We start from the raw sequence: 21,915 nt of genomic DNA, 5'->3' as shown, positions 1-21,915 counted from the left end.
TTTTTTTCTAATCTATCATTAATTATAGGAATAAGACCTTTCTACACTCTTCTAGCTAATACAACTAGAAAGAGTACATATGTGATATGTGGGATTGAGGTCATAGAGATTGTTAACCAATCAAAACAGCTTGTTGGGCAATAAATGGTGAGTAGTTGCAGAGGAAATAGAAAAACCTTCTTAATATATGTCAAAAATAATTTAGATTTTTCAGTAGTGCAAAATATTGTTTCAGGTTTGCAACCAGCATAAGTTTTAAGGATTGGAAATTGGTTATAGTAGGAAAATATTCTGAGGAAAAACTTGAGATGGAAAATCAAACGAAGAGCATAGATTCACTTCCACCAATCCCATAGATTGACAAATTACTTTCCGGAACAGGATTTGGGATTGTGGGAGTGATATTTCTTCAATATCCACTCAGAATAGGTGGATATTCTTGCTAAACATATACAATTAAATAGTTATATCTTCATATTTAAATTGTCATAATTAGTTTTCAGAGTTTAAACTCCACTGTGAAGAATGGGGGCAGTTTACTCCTTTGTAGAGTTCTTGTTCCTGACAACTAAGAGTGGTACATTCTTTCACATTCAGAAAGTAATCTTCCCAGCCATAAATGCTAGAATAAGAACCAGGCCGTAACACTATACCACTATACCCAACGTGGATATAGCAACAAAAAGGTCCTAGAACATGGGTACTCCTAACTAAGGTCCAGAGTTGTACTAGTGCACAGTGCTGTTTGTATTGTGTACACACTATTAGTGATGTGTCAAGTGCTCCCCGTCAACTCAGTAGGAGAGTGGGGAATAGAACTGTTGTATTAATTTAGATGGAATATATGGGCCAAAAGAGTCAAAGTTGCTTACATGACTGGGTAATGCTCCAACATTAAACAGTTTTAAACAGGGTTTGGGGTTTGTCATAGAGAGATCTCAGCCTGCTTAGTGCCTTGGCAAAAACAGCATTTAAAATCCTTTAAACCTTTTATGAATGATGCAGAGAAAGAAGGAAAAACAGTTAAAGCATTTGAAATGTAAAGTATTAAGTAAGGCTTTCATTTTAACAACATCCTTTTCCCATTAGCTTGAGAGAGCTTTTAGAAAGAAAACCCCCTTGTCTGACGGTCTTTTAGATGTTATTGCAGATGGCAAACTTGTACCATCATTGAGCTGTTTGGGGCACTGCTTCTAGCTACCTCTTTGTGGTCACAGACTTACAGCAGTGTTGCTAAATATGTGGATTTGGGTAGCTAAGACAGATACTTATTAAACAAAAAGAAAAAGGAGAGAGAAGAAATAAGATGGGGAAGTAAATGGGGGAGGGGCAAAGTCTTGCGGAGGGGGACAAACTCTCACATCCCAAGTGGTGGTCAGGATTTAGTTGGAGCTGCAGGAGGTGGCGGTGTCATTTAGGCATCTTTCTCCTTGCCCCAGTCGGGTCAGGACTTCTCTCGGGATAAGGATGAAGACAGTCCGGGGTCCCAAGAGAGAGTGACGGTCAAACTTGCTGTTTCCCATTCTCTTATCTTTGGCCAGCTTCTCAGTAGCCAGCCCTTCTCGGAAGGGTAGCCGTGTTAGTCTGTATCCCCAGAAACAACATGGAGAAACAGCTTTAGTTATACATTTTAATACCGTTCTGGCATTTCTGAAATTGCCAATTGATAAGGTGTGTTCAACATAGCATCTAGTGATGATATGTAAAGGCACAACAGAACATATTATCTCATATCTGTATACAAGTTTTAGTTTTTTTTTAAATTGAAAGTAACTTTTTGCCCACGAGTTTAAGCAATGGTGAATTTATTCTCAGCTTCCTCAAGAATCCTTCACAGTTATGATTGGGTACACCAACACCATCTCAAGTTCTTGAGGCCCCCAAAAGTGCAACTAAATGGATCAAATGAAAAACTTCTGATGTGAAGTTTTAAGCTGTGGGGGTGAGGAGCAAAGTTAGGTCTAATCCTGCTGCTATTGAAGGGAATCATGTGGTTTCGCCCCTAAAACTTTTTTCTCTTCTGCGGTCATTAAATATTACTAAAGCTCTGTGTTTGTCATGGAAATCATGGATTCTGAGACTTTCCAGGACCTCTGTGAATTCTGCAGCAGCTGGTGTGCCTGGCTTGGGGGCCACCTGAGCAGCTTGGGCAGCCGCTGGGCCAGTCGCACCGGCTGCTGCTGGGAGAGTCTCGCCCCACAGCAGCAGAAGTTTGGGTGTGGGGAGGGCTCAGGGCAAGGGATTGGGGTGCATGGCAGTGCTTACATAGGGTATCTCCCCGGAAGGGCTACAGGAGCTCCCCTCACTCAGCTCCTAGCTCCACATGATGCCTCTGCTGGCAGGCAACGCCCCCACAACTCCCATTGGTCGTGGTTCTCGGCCAATGGGAGCTGCAGAACCAGGGCTTGGGGTGGAATGAGGGCAGCATGTGGCGCTCAGGAGCCGGGTAGGGAGCCTGCATCAGCCACTCCAACCTTCCCCTCTGAACACCTGCGGTGCCCCGCAAGTTATCCCCCTAAGCCGCTCCCCCCCCGCCAAGTTTTAGTCAGGGGTATATAGTAAAAGTCATGGACAGGTCACGGCCGTGAATTTTTGTTTACTGCCCGTGACCTGTCCATGACTTTTACTAAAAATACCCGTGACTAAAACATAGCCTTAAATATTACCCATTTGTTCTTTGGACTGCTGCCATGTAAACGATCTACTTTAAAGGACTGATTCCTTAGTTTATCTCCTTTGAACTGAGAATTCTGAGCCAGTGTAGCTCCAGGCACCCTTATTTTGTTTCTGCTACTTAGGGCTAGTCTATGGGCAATTTTATATACTGATTTCGATACACCGTTTTAGAAGTTAAACGAGTTAAATTGATACAAAAGTTATGTGGAGACAAGTCCTTGGAGGCTGAAGGCTGTCTAATATTTCTGGGGACAGTGTATACGAAATTCTCAGTCTTTTTGTGATGTAACTAAAAACATGGGTCAACAATGAAGATGTATCCGACTAAGACTGAACTGGTGTTAATAGTGGTGAACTTTTTAGAAATTTCTATCAGAGACAGGGTAATGTTGGGTTTTGGTGCTTGAACACCTCAAGTTATATTTAGAATAACAACTTGTCAACACTTGTTTAAATGTTTTATTAGCTATGCTGATTCACTTACAAAAAGCAACACAAAGCAAGTTTACAGCATTTTGTTTTTTTAAATGTAAGTTAATATTTGTATTATAGCACCATTATTCAGATGGACTACAATATGTTGAGATGTCGTGGTACTTGAATTAGCAGCTTGCAGTAATGTGTCACATCATTGGTAGTTGTAACTGGTAGCTGTTGGCTACAAAATTACTGTTTGAACACTTATGGCCTGCTGTATGTAGTCTTGTGACATGGTCTTGGTTGATACTTAGTGGATGGTTATATAAAGCTTTTTGAGTCATAACTGAAGTAACCACAGGAAAATGTGTCAGTAAAATGGATTGACATAAGTGTTTGTTAGTATTTAGGGCCTGAAACTGGCTTGTTAGGCTTTAATACTGTACATCATGCTTTCCTTGGTGTGGTGCTAGAGATGCAAGTAAAATCTCTCTTAAAGAGCTGTATTCCTTTGCAAATGTCTGATGTTCCAGTCTCTGTCTGCCTTATTCACCACACGTTCTACTTGGTCTCATTTGAAACAAAGGAAAGATGCGAAACATATATTTGTGTGTGTATGTATTTATATAGTTTTCTTATATTAACTGTTATCCATAGAGGTTAGCAGACTTTCACCTTTCTCTTTGCACTTGGTTTTTATTTATGAGAAAGTTAGACATAGGGTATGTCTACACTGCAATGTAAGCCCAGGATTAATAGAACTCAAGTTAGCAGACCCTGGGTTTGTTAACCCAAGCCTTGAGAGTTTACACTCACTTGTAACTTCCGGTTAGGAATTGTAGACCACTGGGTCCCAGCATCTTACTCTGCATTATGCAGGCCTGAGTCCAACCACTCGTATCATGGACTTCCTAGCATGCTCCCAAAATGTGGCTGCTGTAACCCTTTGTTCATGGTGAAGTGTGGGAAAACTTGACTATCCACCAAATTTGACTGTCCAGAGGACAAAGAATGAGATTGTGGAATACTTTTGGCAGATTCCCAGAGCACAAGTCCAGTGGGGGTGCATCTACACTGCAAAGCAATAGGGCTTGAACCCTGGGTACTGGCTTGAACCCTCCCTCTTTGTGGCATCTTGGGACCCTGTCTTTGAGCTCTCAGCACAGTTTGTGTGTAGATGGAGGGGTGGGGCTTGAGCCTGAGTTTAAACCCTGGGCTTACACTGCAGTGTAGACATACACATAGGGACTTGGGGTAAATCCTTTTTCAGGCTTGTTGTAATACAGTATTATCCCATTTGTCTGGAACTAGGCATTGGTTTGCTGTCATTTCTCTGCCAATTCCCCATACTTTCTGATTTGCAGGGAACTTTTTTTTCCACTTCTCATTCTAGGATTCATGTTAAATCAGAAGTATTTGAAAGGGTTAAGAAGCTAGGATCACCTCGCTGGCACCTGACCAAAATGACCAATGAGGAGACAAGATACTTTCAAAGCTGGAGGGGGGAAGAACCAAAGGTTCTCTCTGTCTGTGTGTTGTTTTTTGCCAGGAACAGAAAAGGAATGGAGTCTTAGAACTTAGTAAGTAATCTAGTTAGATATGCGTTAGATTCTGTTTTGTTTAAATGGCTGATAAAATAAGTTGTGCTGAATGGAATGTATATTCCTGTTTTTGTCTTTTTGTAACTTAAGGTTTTGCCTAGAGGGATTCTCTGTGTTTTGAATCTGATTACCCTGTAAGGTATTTACCATCCTGATTTTACAGAGGTGATTCTTTTACTTTTTCTTCAATTAAAATTCTTCTTTTAAGAACCTGATTGCTTTTTCATTGTTCTTAAGATCCAAGGGCTGTGTTCACCTATGCAAATTGATGAGGATTTTTATCAAGCCTTCCTCAGGAAACGGGGTGTAGGATTTGGGGAGGATTTTGGGGGGGAAAGACGTTTCCAAGTGGGCTCTTTCCCTATTATATATTTGTTAGACGCTTAGTGGTGGCAGCAATAAAGTCCAAGGGCAAAAGGTAAAATAGTTTGTACCTTGGGGAAGTTTTAACCTAAGCTGGTAAAAATAAGCTTAGGGGGTTTTCATGCCGGTCCCCACATCTGTACCCTAGAGTTCAGAATAGGGAAGGAACCTTGACACAGGGAATTTTTTTTCCCACTTCTCATTCTAGGAATCATGTTAAATCAGAAGTATTTGGTGTTTTCCTTTGGCACTAATGAAACTTTGAGCTGTTTGGATATATCTACATGAATTATAATAATGTACTTAATGGTATCAGTTTTGCCATGTTCAGGTTATATTGCATTTAAAACTTAAGTTCACTTCAGGGGTTATTGTTCAGTGTGTGGAATGATTAATGGAATGATAATTTAGAGACTAGCAAATTGAGAACATAAGGAAAAGGAAAACAGAAAAGTAATGGCAGAAGTTGAGCTACATAGACTGCCATTACAAGAATTAATAGTCTAAGACTCTTCTACAGAGGGAATACATAAGCCTCATTACAGGAAATGAATAGAATTGGTTGTGGAATTAAGCTAAGAATAGTAATTGCTCACACAGCTGTTTTTAAATAGCAAATTGTGTTAAGTAATCAGTGGAAAAAACCCTAAAATGTACTTGATAGTTCTACAGGAACTGCTTTATTGGTACTGACTTATGATGCTAATGGTTACTACTAAAAACAAACAAAAGACATTTTGCATGCAGTTTTCCAGTTTGAACAAGATGGCTTTCAGTGTTTGTGTGTAAATCTAAGTCACATTTTTTTTCATCTAATCTATACAACCCAATTATTTTAGGGTGCTAGAAAAAGAACTGATGAAGTGTACAGCCAAAAACAATGTGCTATACTGGAAAGAAAGCAGTTCTTGTAGGTCATTTGCTTCCTAAAATACATTTTTAAGCAGTACTCCTAGATGCAGAGATGGGTTCGCTACTTTTTTCTTTTTTAGCTTGTGAAAATAGAATGATTAACAGGTGCTAAATTGTCAGCACTGGAGACTAAAGTCTGTTGTTTATACATAGAACATGTACAGTGCAGGCATCACCAGTGCAAGTTCCGTCTGTGCCTTGCACTGTACTTCGATCCTGACCATGAGTGGTCATTAAGAGATTTTTTAGTACATTCTGTAAAAATAGCATGGTCAATCGCAGCTAAAACTCTCACTGGAGTAATTATATTCTGCCTGTTCTCCCACTTGAGTAATTGCATTCTTTCCCCTGCAGTTTTTCAGTTGGGGAAATTTACAACTTCCCTAACTAAAAATAATACAAACATTGTATAGCATTGCTGGTGCAAAATGATTGCCATGCTAACCCACATGGCTGTTGCATGTCTTCACTGTGTGAGTAATTTAATTATATGCCATAAGTGAAGTTCTTCTGGATTCTTGAGAATGAATAATGCTTTATAAATACAAGTTATTTGTTGTTGATTATTACTATTAAAAGTGATATTGAGATGGAAAGCAACATCTCATTAGCAATATCTGAGCTATCCAGTGCCCATGTTGTCATTGTCTTAACCCTTTCATCAATTCATTGTAGTTTAAAATAGCTTCTGTATGATTTAGATGTTTGGTATTGAATACTGAAGATTAGAGACAGCAAAATTCACATTGTTGTAAACCTGAGCTAACACAATTGATGGTAAGTTAACGCCGTCTTAAACCAGCATAACACAATAGAATCTAGCCTTTTGGTGACTGAATAGTTTTTTTTTAAAAGTACTTTTTAATGAAATGCTCAACTTTTATTTACTTGGAACAGTTATTTTACCAGGCACAATGTAGACTTGTATTTTGCATCGGTATGCTGTAATACAGTCTACAGTCACTCCTTTTACTAAATGTAATATATGGTGGTTGTATTGTACTATTTCTTTCATCAGACTTAATTTGTTGTTAGGCTTTTAACAGGATGGTAGTCCCATTTAAGGAGTAGTGGGGCTCAGGGCCTGACAACCCTGTTACATGACATGGCCACTTTTAAGGAAACAAGTCTTTAAGGGGAGCTACAGACAAGCTGTGGAAATGGGGGTCAGGTGTTAATTGATGAGCTACTTCCTGAACAGGATAAAATCCAGTTATTAGTTGACTCCAGGGAAAGAGGAAGAAGAAGGGAGGCTCTATGGAATGGCCCTGGAATCCAGATACTGGTAGGCTGAGGAAGCCTGCTTGAATCTGTGCACAGCCCCATGAAGGAGGGCTGTAGAATCTCTTAATCTGGGGGATGGATTTGTGAGTCCAGGGACCAGGACAAGAAGAGGCCTGTAGAAAAGACTACAGAGAGGCCAGGAACTGCAGCGGGACTGACAGAAGTCCCTGGTAGAGAGGTAACCAAGAGGGACCAGGAACCTGAAGCCCTGGAATGAGAATGAAATGTGGAACCCCAAAAGGGAAGGGTTTGGGCTTGCAGGGCTAAAGGAGACTGTATTTCAGAAAGACTTAATAAATTGAACCCCAGGAAGGGGAACATTAATTGTTCTGCATGTCCATTGAAGGTTGGAAAAGAAATAATCAATTTAATCTGTAGCCAGGGAGATTAGGGTCAGATACTAGAGAAAAACTTTTCTAACTATAAGGATAGTTAAGTACTGTAATAGATTACCAAGGGAGGCTGTGGAATCCCCCGTCATTTGATGTTTTTTAAGAACAGGTCAGACAAACTTGTCACGGTAGATATAGGTACACTTGGTCTGGCCTCAGCGTGGAGGGTTGGACTAAATGACCCCTCGAGGTCCCTTCCAGCCATACAGTTCTATGATTTTTCTGATTACTTTAAGTACTCTGGCTGGCAAATAAGAAATTTGGAGAACTGGGAGGGACCTGAGGGCGGGGTGCCTATAGGGCCACACCATGCCACAAGTAGTGTGCTTTGGGAAGGGACTCTGTCACAAGACTGTCACAAGACTCTTTCATCTCTCTTGGTTAATATGGCAAACCTTTCAATAGAATTTTTAATTTTGAGTAATTCATGTAGTGGGGATTATCTGGTCCTCTTCCATGAATTGTATTAAACAATTCTCCTCCACCCCGCTTTGTCGTTCCATGAAAAACTTCAAAATTTAGCTGACAAGAAGCAAAAATGTTATCTCATAATCAGACTTCAGTGGTGAATCTGGGTTTATCCCTCCGTCACTTCAGTGGTTAGATTGCTGATAGTCTGCCTAGCTTTCATTTCTCCTTTTGGTTTGAGAAATGCACCTCGCTTTGTGTATTTTAAGAAGACCACATGAAATCTATTGTGAGGTTCCTTTCAGTTTTAAATAACGTTTTTTCATGCTGGTACGTAACATGTGGAAATCTTTTCTCTGTTTTTAACCACGTGTATACGTACCCTTGAGAGCTTTAGATTCTTTGTTAACAGAAATAAAATATTTGCATTCTTTTCTGTGAAAAAGATTCATTTATTTTTATATGCAAGATGTTTCCTTACTGGAATATGGGTGTGATATTCAGTAGGCAGAAATTTAAAAATACTGGTGTGATTCACAAAATCTGCAGAAAGTTGGTTGTGAGTTTTTGTTTTTAAAAATTATGAGGAAACATTTCTTGGCTGCTTTATAAGGCTAATTAAAAATATCCTTTTCTGGTTCTCACCCCCCCCCCCAAAGTATGTAGAAATAAAACATAGGAACATCTTGTGTCATAATATTTCTGTAGGGGCTTGGAGTGGTTCTTCCCTGTCTGCGTCAGAGGGAGGTCACTCTACCTCACTACGCCACCTAACGTCTGAGGGCCAATCAACAGGGGATTAGCACTGTAAATCAATAAAGAGTCTGTAGTCAGCCCTCTGGCTGGGGTAGGCAGCAAGCACAGCCAGGCTCAGCCCTCTGGGCAGGGCTGAGCAATACTAAGCAGTCAGGCTCAAGCTCTCTGGGTGGGGCAGATAAAAAGCAGTCTATGGCCCAGCTCCCTGGCTGGGGTAGAGCAAAGCAGTCTGTGGCAGATGGCAAACAGGCTCAAGCCCTCTGGGCGGGGCAAAGCAGAAGCAGTCTATGGCCCAACTCTCTGACTGGCACAGACAGTAAACAAACGTAGCCCATCCAGCCTAATGTGAGTAGGCTGCCACCCCAGGGGTGGGGTTAGCAGCAGGGGGTAGAGAGACCCAGGCCCACCCTACTCCACTGTGTCTCAGCCCAGGGTCCTAACAGTGGTGGGGAATCCCACCATTGGGTCAGTGGGGATCCTGCCGAAACACGCTGACCGTGGCTTCAGCAAACACAACTGCACTAATGTCTGGTTTCCCTGGGCTACTTCCTATCCCTGCCTGGTCATAATGTTTTGTTGCTCATGGGTCTTGGGGTACTTGGCAGCCGGCAGTTCCGGCAGCTCCTTGGGATATTCCTCCAGAGGCAGGGGTTTGATGCAGCTCAGTCCCTGGTTCAGGGGCCAGCAGCATCTGGCTCTCCCTCAATTGAGCTGGAGGCTCTGCCTCCTGTACTCCGTGTTCCGCCCCTCTGCTTCAGGTGCAAGGGGTGGGCCCAGCCTGGCTCCATCCACCTGGGGGCGGGGAATGGTTCCTCCCCCTCTGTGTTAGGAGGCCACCCTGCGTCACTACAATCTCATACTTCTGACATTTGCAATATGAAGCATAATGGTAGATTTATTTGTTTGGGTGTCTAGGATGTAAAATATAATCAATATCATTTTGTTTCTTTGTGTACATTGTTTTGTAATTGATTTCAGTTCTTGAATCTTATCTGAAGGAATATCATTACTCCAGAACAAAATTAGATAAAGAAGCTATAAAAAATAGAAACTCATACCTCCAATACCTGCCTTAACAAGCTACAATCTGATTTCTTCCGTCAAATCATTTATTTGATCATCACCATAGCAGATGGTAAACCTATAAAGTATATTATCCTTGCCTTGTTTACAAGAGCACTAGAGCTTGTCTGTTGAAATAAGTTTTAAATATGGTCCTCTTTGTCTGATACCAGCAAAAACAACAATTTTCATTTCAGTTTGTTATAAAAGCCAATATCTTTTTTTTTTTTCAGGTGAATATATTTGAACTTGTTTTTCTAAATGAATGCATATGTCAGAGTAACAAGGCAACTACCTTTCTTCTTTGTTTGCTTTTCTTTTAAAAAGCTTGAGATCTAAAGTACTGTACTCGTTTGCCATTTTTAAAAAGACAAACAAAACCTTTAAAAGTATGTGGATTGGATTTAAGGTTTCAGAGTTGGGATTTCTGTGTTTAGTATTTAAAGTCCTATCATGTTGTCTTTTATAGGAGGATTATTACAGTTAATACAAACATACATGTGCGCGCACACACACACGCTGCTACTTTAGGAAAAACAAATTCTTTGTGAAGAGGCAAGAAAATGACAAATTTTACCTCATAGAAATTGAGTTATCCATATCCAATATTAATATAATCAGCCAGAATAGTGATGAATCTTAAGTGTGCAGAAAAACAAGTTGTTCTTCAAGTGATGGGCCCCATGTGTATGCCACATGTGGGATATGTATCTGCACCATGTGCCTCAACCTGGAATTTTTTGCAAGCAGTGTTCATTGGTCCACACATACACTGTAGCTCTCTCGTGCTCCACACTGAGGGCATAAAAGATGGTGTGGGCCGATGCCTCTTTCGGTCCTTTTTACTGCTGCATGGTCTGAGTTGGAATCTTTGGTGTTCTCAGCTCCTTTTTTATTGTGTCATTGGTGAAAGATATTGTATACAGTTTTGGTTTTTTTTGGTAGTCTTTATACTATAGTGTAGTTAGATAGTGTTTTCCCTATTCTTTTTCCCACCCGGTGACATCTTCCTCCAAGAAGTCTGGGATTCTGCCCAGGCTCCAGGGGTTTCAAAAACTGTTCTTGCCCTTGCTTCTTTATGGTGAGCAACGAAAAACAATGCTGCGTGTACTGCCTGGGTTTGTCTCATACTTCTGCCAAGTGCAGCATCTGCCACTGACCCTCCCTACCCTCCATCCTGAACTTACGAGGGTCAGGAACTGAGACCCAGAGAATATCTGATGGAGAAGGTAATGGAGCACCAATCAGATCTGGGCTGGAGCACCTCCTGTACATCAGTCTCACCAAGTGGACATCGCCCCTCTGAGCATGAGCTCGGAAATGGAGACTAAGACTCTTAAGCCTAAGGAGAAAGCTTCACATGAGAGCACGGGGCACTCATAGACATAGGGGCAAAGCCATTTTCATCTAAAACTGCTCCTTCCTGACACCATGAAAGTCTGGAGAGCTGGCACACATGGGTGCTAAGGATGTAGGCACGAATAAATCTTCTTGACAGGAGAAGGAGGTGCACAAGGGTATGTATCTGATGGTTCTGACTTCAATTCCTAGGATGAAGGCTTGAGATAAACCGCTCTTAGTGCTCCCATCCACTTCTAGAACCAATTCTGTACCGATTATGACATGGCCCTAGAGTTGAGCCAACTACTACCAAGAGTGACCAAGGAAGCTCCTGTTCTGATTGCTCTGCCAATGGACTCTCCTCATACCCCAGGGCAATCTGGGTTGTCGTCTCCCTGGAGGACATCTTTGCTCTTCCTGTCTGCATTCACCCCTCCTGTCTGGACCATCAGTATACCAGGACATTGGTACACCAGAAGAAGCCACTATTCCAATAATGCAGACTCATTCTCCCATCCCACCTGCCAACCATTGGTTCTGCCAGAGGTAAGGGATCCACCTTTCTCTTTGGATGAGTCTGACACCACCCTGCAGGAGTCTCTGCAGCATCAGGTGGAGGTGGCATGAGAGAGGAGCCCCAGAAGATTCGTGTTCCAGCCTCCGACCAGATACGATTGGCCAAGAGACAGGTGATACTCTATGCCATGGGGTCCTCTACCAGTTGATCCATCCTAGTCACAGTATTGGGGACTGTGGGAGCCTTACCCTAGATACCCAGGATTGGCATAGGAGTCTTATTTGCCATCACCTGGACATCCACAGCTGGCCCTGTTAAAATGTTTAGAAGGGTAAGGTGATCTGGATCTACTGGCTCCGAAAGTACTGAGAGCAGTCTCATCATTGCTGTCTCCAACATATGCCTTTATGCAACATCAAGAGCTCATGCACAGGGTTGCTGTGGAGCTACAGATTCAGCTTGAGTTAAGTCCAGGAGCCCTAGGACAGCTTACTAGACGTTCTTGAGCCTTCTGTTCCTAGTGGAGCATCCCTCCCCATCAATAAGGCCATTGTGGACCCAGCAAATACAGTTTGACACATTCCTACTTCTTGTATTCCCACTCCTACTTTGTTCCATCTAAGGTGGGGGCGAGATTTTGTTCTCCCCCATTGCCTAGCTTTTTGGTGGTGCGGGTGGTTACATAGCGGTCCAAGCAACTGCACCCAAAGGTTACTTCCTCTGATAAGGGGTGCAAGTGACTCTGCCATCTAGGGAGAAAGATCTTCTCTTCCACCTTCCTCTATTTCAGGATCTCAAATAATCTGGCCCTTTTGGCTAAATATGATTTTACTAATTATACTATGTTCATGGAATTAAAGGACAAACTCCCTGAGGAGGATAGGGCCCATTTCCAGGCCTTAGTGGATGAGGGCAGATTGGTGGCCAAAACTTCCCTCCATGCCCCCGTGAACATGGCAGATGCTGCATCTAGGAGGATGGCTCTGGCCATTGTTGTGAGGTGAGACTTATAGTTGCAATCTTCTGTTTCCCTCGAGAGGTACAGAATACCATCCAAGATCTGCCTTTTAATACTGTCAACCCATTTCACAAGAAGACAGATGAGTCTCTCTACTCCTTCAAGTGAACTGTTGTCCTCAAGTCCTTGCTGGGCATTTATAGGACTGCCCCTAAGAGAAAACACCATGAACGGGGTATAGGGCAAGACCACCTCCTCAGCTTTTTGCCACCAACGTCTTTGCGAGCCACCATGCAAGAGACAGTCTTTATAGACCCAGGAATCCAGCCTCTGTAACATCCGCTGCTAGGTTGTACTCTAACCCCCCCAACTTAAGAGTTTCTTTAGACAGGACTGTTGAGACCCTCATCCCATTATTGGTGCCTTTTCGTTCCCCTACTCTGATACTCAGGGGCTGCAATACCCCATTTGCCAGAAATTGGAGAGCCCCAAATACTGATAAAGGTTCATTAGTAGGGCGCTACCAAATTTACGGTCCATTTGGTCAATTTCACGGTCATAGGATTTAAAAAAATCATAAATGTCATGATTTCAGCTATTTAAATCTGAAATTTCATGGTGTTGTAATTGTAGGGGCCCTGACCCAAAAAGGAGTTGGGGGGGCGGGTTTGTAAAGTCATTGTCGTAGGGGGGTTGCATAACTGCTACCCTTACTTCTGCGCTGCTACCGTTAGAGCTGGGTAGGTGGAGAGTGGCGGCTGCTAGCTGGGACCCCAGCTCTAAAGGCACAGCCACCAGCTGCAGCAGCACAGAAGTAGGGATGACACGGTATGGTATTGTCTCCCTTGCTTCTGTGCTGCTGTCTGCAGAGCTGGGCCCTCAGTCAGCAGCTACCACTTTCCAGCAATCCAGCTCTGAAGGCAGCTGCGCAGAAGTAAGGGTGGCATGGTATGGTATTGCCCCTTACTTCTGCACTGCTACTGGCAGGGTACTTCTTTCAGAGCTGGGCACCTGGCCAACAGCTGCCGCTCTCCAGCTGCCCAGCTTTGAAGGCAGCGCAGAAGTAAGGGTGGTAATACCGCAATCCGCCTCAAATAACCTTGTGACACCCCCCCCCTCCCCCGCAACTCCTTTTTGGGTCAGGACCCCCAATTTGAGAAACTCTGGTCTCCCCCATGAAATTTGTATAGTATAGGGTAAAAGCACACAAAAGTCCAGATTTCACGGAAGAGGGGGAGAGACCAGATTTCACGGTCTGTGACGCATTTTTCTTGGCCGTGAATTTGATAGGCCTATTCATTAGAGATAATTCGTGATGGCTATCTGATCAAGTTTCTGGTAACTCCTACCCATGAACCCCCTTCCCGTTTTTTTTTCTTTCACTCTCATGAGGAGATTCTACAGCCAAAAGTGAACATCTCCTCAAGGAAGCCATAGAAAGGGCTCTACCTCAGCATCAAGGGAAGGGATTCTATTCCCTTTCCTTCTTGATCCCAAGAAGAATGGGGGTTGGAAGCCAATTCTCGATCTGGAACAGGTTCATTTGAAAATTAATATTCTGCATGATATCCTTGACATCAGTAATTCCCTTGCTAGAGGAGGGCACATGAATTGTGGTTCTTGAAATGAAAGATCCATATTTTCACATTAGACATCCACGAAGCCCAAAGAAAGTTCCTCAGGTTCATCTTTGATAAAGATCATTACCAATTCATAGTCTTTCCCTTTGGTCTCGCCCTAGCACCAAGGGTCTTCAAAAAGGTTTTTTTCAATAGTGGCAGCTTGGATCAGAAGACAGGGATTTACAGACTTTTCTTACCTCGACGACTGGCTTCTGATGGGCAGTTCCTACAAGAAAGTCCAGCGAGCTGCTCAGCTTTCTGCTTTCCCTGAGTGTCTGTGTCTGTCTGTCAGTCACGAAAAATCCACATTGACCCCCACCAGGTCATAAATTTTATAGGGATGAAGTTGGATTCGACCACAGCAAGAGCATATTTACATCTTGAGAGGTGTCAGGTCGCTATCAGACCCAGGATGTCAATCGGAACTTGCCTTTCCCTCCTCAGTCGCATGGCTTCATGCCCACATACTATGCTGTTCTCCAGGCTGTGTCTTCACTGCCTACAAGCCTGGCTTCTCTCTGTTTTGCTCACCAGAAAAGGGCAACATAAATGGCAAGGTGACAGTTCTGCCCAAAACTTTAGACTTTCTCATCTGATGGACCAAACTGGACAAGTTCCCTTTCTTCACACTGACTCACGAGGCAACCATCATTACCGAAACCTCGCTCTTGGGAACACTTGGTGGTCTGTATAGCTTGTAGTGCCTTCTAGATGTGTCCAAATAATGTTGGACAACATGAAGATTATTTCTTTAATATAAATAAGCAGGGGGGAGTGAGAGATCTTCTTCTGTGCATAGAGGCAGTCACCTTCTGATGCATCAGCCTTTGCACGGCCCTATCAGCAGCATATTTACCATGGGTATAAAACACTGCCTAAGCAGACATTTTTCCACAAACCGTGAATGGGAGATTCATAATTCAGATCTCAATAACATCTTAGTCCAATTGGGTATGCTAGCCTGGGACCTTTTTGGCCTCATGGGTGAACAGGAAACTTCCTCAGTACTGCTTCAGAGCTGCCCTGGGCACGGTCTCAATGGAAGGTGCCTTTCTGGTGTCATGGAAAGGTCGCCTGGGGTATGCCTTCCCTCCCGTTGCGTTGATACTACAACTTATATGGAAAATCTGCCAAGACAGATTTCAAGTCATCCTGATTGTGCCCAACTGGCTAAGACAGTTCTGGTTTAAGGATCTACTGAAGCTCTCATTTTGACAACTTGTGAACATCCCTGCATTGCTGGAACTTCTAACGCAGCACAGGGGCAGGTTCAAGTGACCCAATCCAAGACTTCTGCAACTCAGAGCCTGGTATTTGGGTGGGCATCAGAAATAAAGCACTCATTTTCCAAAAGGGTGCAGTCAATCTTAAGCAAAGCAGAAAGACTTTACGAGAAGCTGTTACTCAGCAAAGTGGAAGCATTTTGGGGGCTCCCCAGAGCAACTTGTCTCCAGAATTCACTGGAATCTCTGCTATCTTAGGGTATCTGCTTTTACCCTTGAGGCTTCAGGTTTCATGCTCAATACTCTGTGAGTGCATTTAGGAGTATTTAGCAGTGATTAGGACTTTCCATCCTCCAGTGGATAACCATACAATCTTCACTCATCCTGACACAACTAGATTTCTGAAGGGGACTTTCATATCCTTCCCACCATTGGTGAAGTTTGCATTTCAGGGGGACCTCAATTTTGGTTGGTTATCTCTCACTAACTCCCCCCTTTGACCCTCTAGCCATAGTGCTCTGTGGCCCATCTGTCCATTGAGGTGGCTTTTCTATTAACTGTAACCTCAGCCAGAAGAGTCGGTGAGCTGTGAGCATTCATGGTGGACCCACCATATGCTATCTTCTATATAGAAAAGGTCTCCTTATGACCCTACCCTAGATTTGTCCTAAAATAGTTTCTGAGTTTCATATGAGTCAGGTAGTCCACTTATTGGTATTTTTTTCAAAATTGCATGCCTAAAATAAAGAGAGATGGTTACATTCTCTGGATGTCTGAGGGACTTTGGCCTTTTATCTGCAAAGACAAAGGATGTTAGACATCTAAACTATTTGTTTCCGTAGCAGAGTGATCAGTGGGTCAGCTGTATTGACAGAGTTCTTTGCTTATCTTCATAACGCTTTCACAAGACGTTACGCTCTGGTCCAGGCGTGAGCTCTGAATACAGCTGTGAGGACAGTGATATTACAGTCCGCTATTACTTCTGCATCATCGCACCCATCCCCTGTTTGACCACTGCTTGTTAATCTCTCACATATGGACTACACGTAAGGACCATCACTCAAAGAAGAGATGGAGGCTACTTACCAGTAACAAAAACAACGAGGAGTCCGATGGCACCTTCGAGACTAACGTATTTATTTGGGCATAAGCTTTCGTGGGTAAAACCCCCCACTTCTTCAGATGCAGACTAACACTGCTACCCCTCTGATACTTGTTACCAGTAACGGGAGGTTTTTCGAGATGAGTGGCCCCTATCTGTGTTCCACTACCCACCTCCTGTCCCCTCTGCTATAGATTCTTTCAACTGCAGGAAGAATGGGAAACTGGAGAGGGGTTGGCCTGGACCACCTTTTATGAGGCGAGCTCATGAAGGCCAGTGGACTCTGTTTGCAAAAAAATTCTGGACTCAGGAACATGGTATATATGCATATCCCATGTATGTAATACAGATAGGGACCATTAATCTCAAAGACCCTCCAGTTACAGGTAAGTACCCTTTTTTTCTGGGAAGTTCTTCTGTTTACAGGTTTTGAACCTCATCTTTCTCCCTCTCTTCCCCCCCCCCCCCCAACATTTTCTCAGTTTGTGAAAGAAACAGTTTAGTTGCATCTTAGTAGAAAAGTAGTGGATTGAAAATATGAGAGCACTTGTTCATATATGCCCTGGTTCAGCAAAGCCCTTAAAGGTGTGCTTAAGTTCCATTGAGTTGAATTTTGAAGTCAAAAGGACTTAAGCACTTGGTTTGCTGAGGAGGTCTGTAGATCTTAAGACTATATTTACAGCATTGTCATCTATTGATATGTTTTGACAATTTATGTATTTTTCTTATGTTCCTATATCCTAGATTTAATAAATACATATTTTCACACTCTACCTCTGTTCTGAAACCAAGGCACTAGGAGACTTGTTATAATAATACTTGCATTACTACAGCTATTGTTCCTGGCAGAAAGGAGTCATATGTGCCAAAAGAGTACTTTTGCCTTTGTCAGTGCCAGCCGTGACTTTTTGTTCAGTTCCTGGATCAATTACAATAAAACTACTACAGTGCTGTCAGCTGCAAAATGCGGCAAACTCACAGAAATTGCTGGCTCTGTAAAGTGTTTTTGCATTTCTTAAGAGCAGTTTCTCACCCTGTAGGTCCTTCTTGCGCTACACCATGGGGATCCAACACTTTTTAGCTGCTGGCACTGTAATATAATTAACCATTCAGTATAAAATGTTTTCTTCATGCTGTCTTTTAAGGAGCTATAGTTAAAATATTGTTGCAGCAATACGTTCTTTAAGGAAACAGTGATTAGAGCACGGTATTACCCCTAGTTCTCTACAGTTCAAGTTATGTATTCTTTTCCTCCTTCCTTAGTGTCTCATGCTTTTATTTTGCAGTTAGGCCAGTTTTATGTGGACTGTAACATATATGGATGTTTGTTCTCTAGTTGTAATGTTTGTAATGGTTCATCATGATGGAGCTCAATGCACTGGGTAGTAGTATGTGTGAAGTAACCATGCACATGGTGCTTTATGTAATGAGGTTTTGCAGTGCTGTAATTCAAAACTATATGCTGTCCATCAAATCTTACCTGAGAGGTCTGATTGGAAGGAAGGAGGAAAGAGATAGCACTGCTATTTTTGAAGGTTAGATGGAGAGAGACATGCAATATAGAATAGAAATTGTTGGTCTTCTGTGAAATTCCGTCTGTACAGGTAAGTGCACAGAATTAACGGTTGGAATAATAATTCATGCAGCAGTTTATGAGCTGGCTTTAGAGGTACATACTAGTGCTCCAATAGCAAAATGTATCATTTTCGCATAATCAGATTGCTTGAAGCAGTTCATATTTCAAATGGAAGAAACAAATTTTCCTAAAATCCATTTGTCTTTCTCTGGCAGGGGGAATCATATGTTGGGAATGTGTTTGTAATCTTGCAGTTTGTTTTATTATTAGCTGTTAAGAATGGGGTTTTAAAAAACATTTCAGTGGTTAAGTGTGCATGAGGAGTAATTCTAATATGAATACACTTGTTCACAAAGTAATATTGGTCAAATATTTTACTTCCCAGCTAAAATTATAGTACATTAAACCTCCCCATCTCCTCCTCCCCTTTCTTATTTTTTGTTAATTGAATGTGGTAACCTGGATTTGCATAAAGGGAACTGACTCCAAAGGAGCTGTTACAGAACTGGAAGAGATGGCATGTTTGTTTTTTCCTATATTTAACACTTAATTAGCAGGTTTTTTTTAAAAAAAGTTTCTATGTTAAAATAATAGTTTTGCTTATAGTGAAAGAATCTGAGTTAAGGTAGAAGTTTTGCCATCTCTGCAATACACAAACAAAGTATGAGGACAAAGAGCAGGTGACCTTAAAAATCATACAGTAATCAAACAGGTTTCAGAGTAGCAGCCGTGTTAGTCTGTATCTGCAAAAAGAAAAGGAGTACTTGTGGCACCTTAGAGACTAACCAATTTATTTGAGCATAAGCTTTCGTGAGCTACAGTTCACTTCATCGGATACATGAAGTGAGCTGTAGCTCACGAAAGCTTATGCTCAAATAAATTTGTTAGTCTCCAAGGAGCCACAAGTACTCCTTTTCTTTTTGAGTAATCAAACAGTTAAGAATGTTTGTATGTTTAAGTGAATCTGTCCATTTAGCCATTTTTTCCCTCAGGAAGATCCTCCATATTCCAGTTGGAGCTTTAAGGACCCTTTCACAAGTTGATCTTAGCTCAGTTTAATTATACCCATTGGAGCTGGACATTGGCGCTCCTTAATTGAACATAAATGTCACTGCTGAGGGATATGAATACCTCTGCTGAGCATTCTCTCCATAAAGCATTGTCAGTTACTGCTATTTAGGTAACAAGAGACCAGAGCTGTAAATAATACTTAACACTTTGCTAAATCAGATCACTCAGGAAATCTTTAGTTAACTAACCTCCCAACACTTCTGTGTGGTAGGTATTATCCCTATTTTACAAATTGGGAAAAATTGAGGCAAATGTATTGTCACTTGTTGAAAGCCACATAGTAATTAAGTGGCGCAGCCGCGGTCAGAATCCAAGAGCCTCTTGTCCTGTTGTCATGCTTGGTACACCAGACTGTGCTGCCTTTCTGTGTTAAACATGGATTACTTGTACTAAGCCCCACAAATGGCCATCTAGTACTTTACATTCACTTTTCACCAGCTACAGTAGTTTGAATCTGGGTTTTCTTTTGCAGCCTACCTTATTAATCAGACAGCAAGGCAATTGTTTGTTTGCTAGTTTAATACGGTTATGTTTCTAGAAATACTATTTTAGGCTACATGTAGAAGAATGATACAGGCTATTGCACAAGAGAATATTACACTACCTTTCCATCTTAGCATTTTATGATACACATGGATTTTTCTTTTTGTTGTTAGGTATGGATGAACGAACAGGAGCTTCATCTTGGGGAACAGGTGGTCAGCCAAGTCCCTCATATGAGCCTTCAAGGGTAAGGTTTCCAGTTGACTCTAAGGAGGTTTGGGAATAGTCAACAAAAGGTGGCATTATTGAGCAAGAATGTCTGATGTGGAAATACTTGCAAGGGATATATCCCTTCAAACATTTATATTAGTGTCTTGTGGTGATATGTTTTGGTGACTTTACACGTAACACTAATAGTATTAGTTGGTACTTGTATATAGTGCTCTCTACAGTACAGAAATAAATAATGCTTTTCATTTTCAAAGTGTTTTATAGGCCTGGTGTATGCTAAAGAGTTAAGATGATGTAAGGCGACTTATGTTGACCTAACTATGTCAGTGTACATGCTACAGCCTTGCTCCTGCCGATGTAAGTGCCCTGTTACACCGAAATAATAATTCCACCTCCAAGAGAGGAATGGGGCTTATGTCAGTATAGTTAGGGCTATGTAGTGTCCATGTAGAGTAGACACTGCAGGTTACTTATATTGGAGGTTGACTGTCATTCTTGTCAATTTCATGGCTCCATGATGGCACCATGAAATTGACAGGAAAGCTGCTCACAGATTGGGCAGTCACCCTGGGGTGGATGGGGGGTTCCAGCTACAGCCCATCTGCCCCCTGGGCTGCTGGCTCCTTGCTCGGAGCCAGGCTTTCCCCGGGATCCTGGCTCTCTGCTCCCAGCTGCGTTGCTGCCTGGGATCCCCGTTCCCAGTCGGGCTACTGCCGCGCTCCCCCCTCCAGTTGGGCTGTGTCTGCCCAGCTCCCCGCCAGGAGCACCGGTGCTGCCTGGGCTCCCGGCTCGCCGCTATAAGCCTGGCTGTGCCGAGGCTCCAGGTGCGGGGCTCCCCACCCTGAACGTGGCTATCGTGCTCCGGGCGGGGAGCCGAGAGACCGGGAGAGGGGGCAACTGGGCTCTGAGGGGGAGCGGCATGGAGCTGAAAGCCTGGGCTCACAGCCCTCCACGCTGCCGCTCTTAAGTCAGTGGAAGTGCTCCAGGTGGGGACATGCATCACTGACGGAAGGAGCGCAGTGTGGACATGAACCAGCAGTAACTACTGAGGTGGCTGTAAGTTGATCTAACATAGGTCGACTTAAGTTTGTAGTGTAGACATGCCCTTTAATACTAAACCTTACTACATTTTTGTGTGGTAGGGCTATATTCGTCTCATTTTACAATGGGGAAATGGGAGTAGAAATTAAGTAGCTTATTGAGCTATTTTAACTTCTTTAAAATTAACTTGTTTAATACTCTTCGGTAAGTTTGATTGAGAAAACTGAATGATACATTAAAACAATGTACAAAAACTAAAATGTCCTCCCTTCCCCCAAAAGCAATTTGCCCACAACCCCTCTCACCTGCTCATTCTCCTCTTTATGCCCCCCCCCAATCCCTCTGGGAAGTCAACAAATTCAGTTCCTGGTGAACTAATTGGTGGAAACAGATTTCAGAGTGGAGTCCTCAACTGTGCAGACACTCTTCCTTAGCCCTTTTACATTTAAAACAGAGGTCTGTTAGCTCCGGTGCCTTAGCTCAGTGGCTCTCAAACTTTTTTACTGGTGACCTCTTTCACACAGCAAGCCTCTGAGTGTGGACCCCCCACCCCATAAATTAAAAACACTTTTTTTTATATATTTAATACCATTATAAATGATGGAGGCAAAGCAGGATTTGGGGTGGAGGTTGACAGCTTGTGACCCCCCCCATGTAATAACTTCGTGACCTCCTGAGGGATCCTGACCCCCAGTTTGAGAACCCCTGTCTTAGCTGATCTCTGTTGATGTGGGATCACGAAGGGAGAGGGAGAGGCTCTGAGATAAGCAAGACCCAAGACGTTTTAGCATGTAAAATTTAAAAACCGCATCCCAGATTTTACGTGGAATGGAACTATGTGCAGTTCCCAGAGCACAGATGTAACATGTTCTATATGAG

The 21,915-nt window shown here is 42.6% G+C and overlaps 1 protein-coding gene across 18 annotated transcripts in view; it reads left to right on the top strand.

Annotated features, from left to right (window-relative positions):
- Window positions 1-21,915, top strand: part of TCF12 (transcription factor 12) — a 283,371-nt gene that overhangs the window by 76,997 nt on the left and 184,459 nt on the right. For 16 of the 18 annotated variants that reach the window (XM_074966265.1, XM_074966272.1, XM_074966284.1 and 13 more), the window contains one exon: window positions 19,938-20,011. The exons of the other annotated variants lie outside the window; for them this stretch is intronic. In XM_074966265.1, the coding sequence (XP_074822366.1) occupies window positions 19,938-20,011 (74 nt within the window). The remainder of the gene's footprint in view (window positions 1-19,937; window positions 20,012-21,915) is intronic. 18 annotated transcript variants of the gene reach the window in all.

Source organism: Natator depressus, chromosome 10 (genome assembly GCF_965152275.1).
Source record: "Natator depressus isolate rNatDep1 chromosome 10, rNatDep2.hap1, whole genome shotgun sequence".
Classification (NCBI taxonomy): Eukaryota; Metazoa; Chordata; order Testudines; family Cheloniidae; genus Natator; species Natator depressus.
This window is presented reverse-complemented; position numbering and strand designations above follow the sequence as displayed.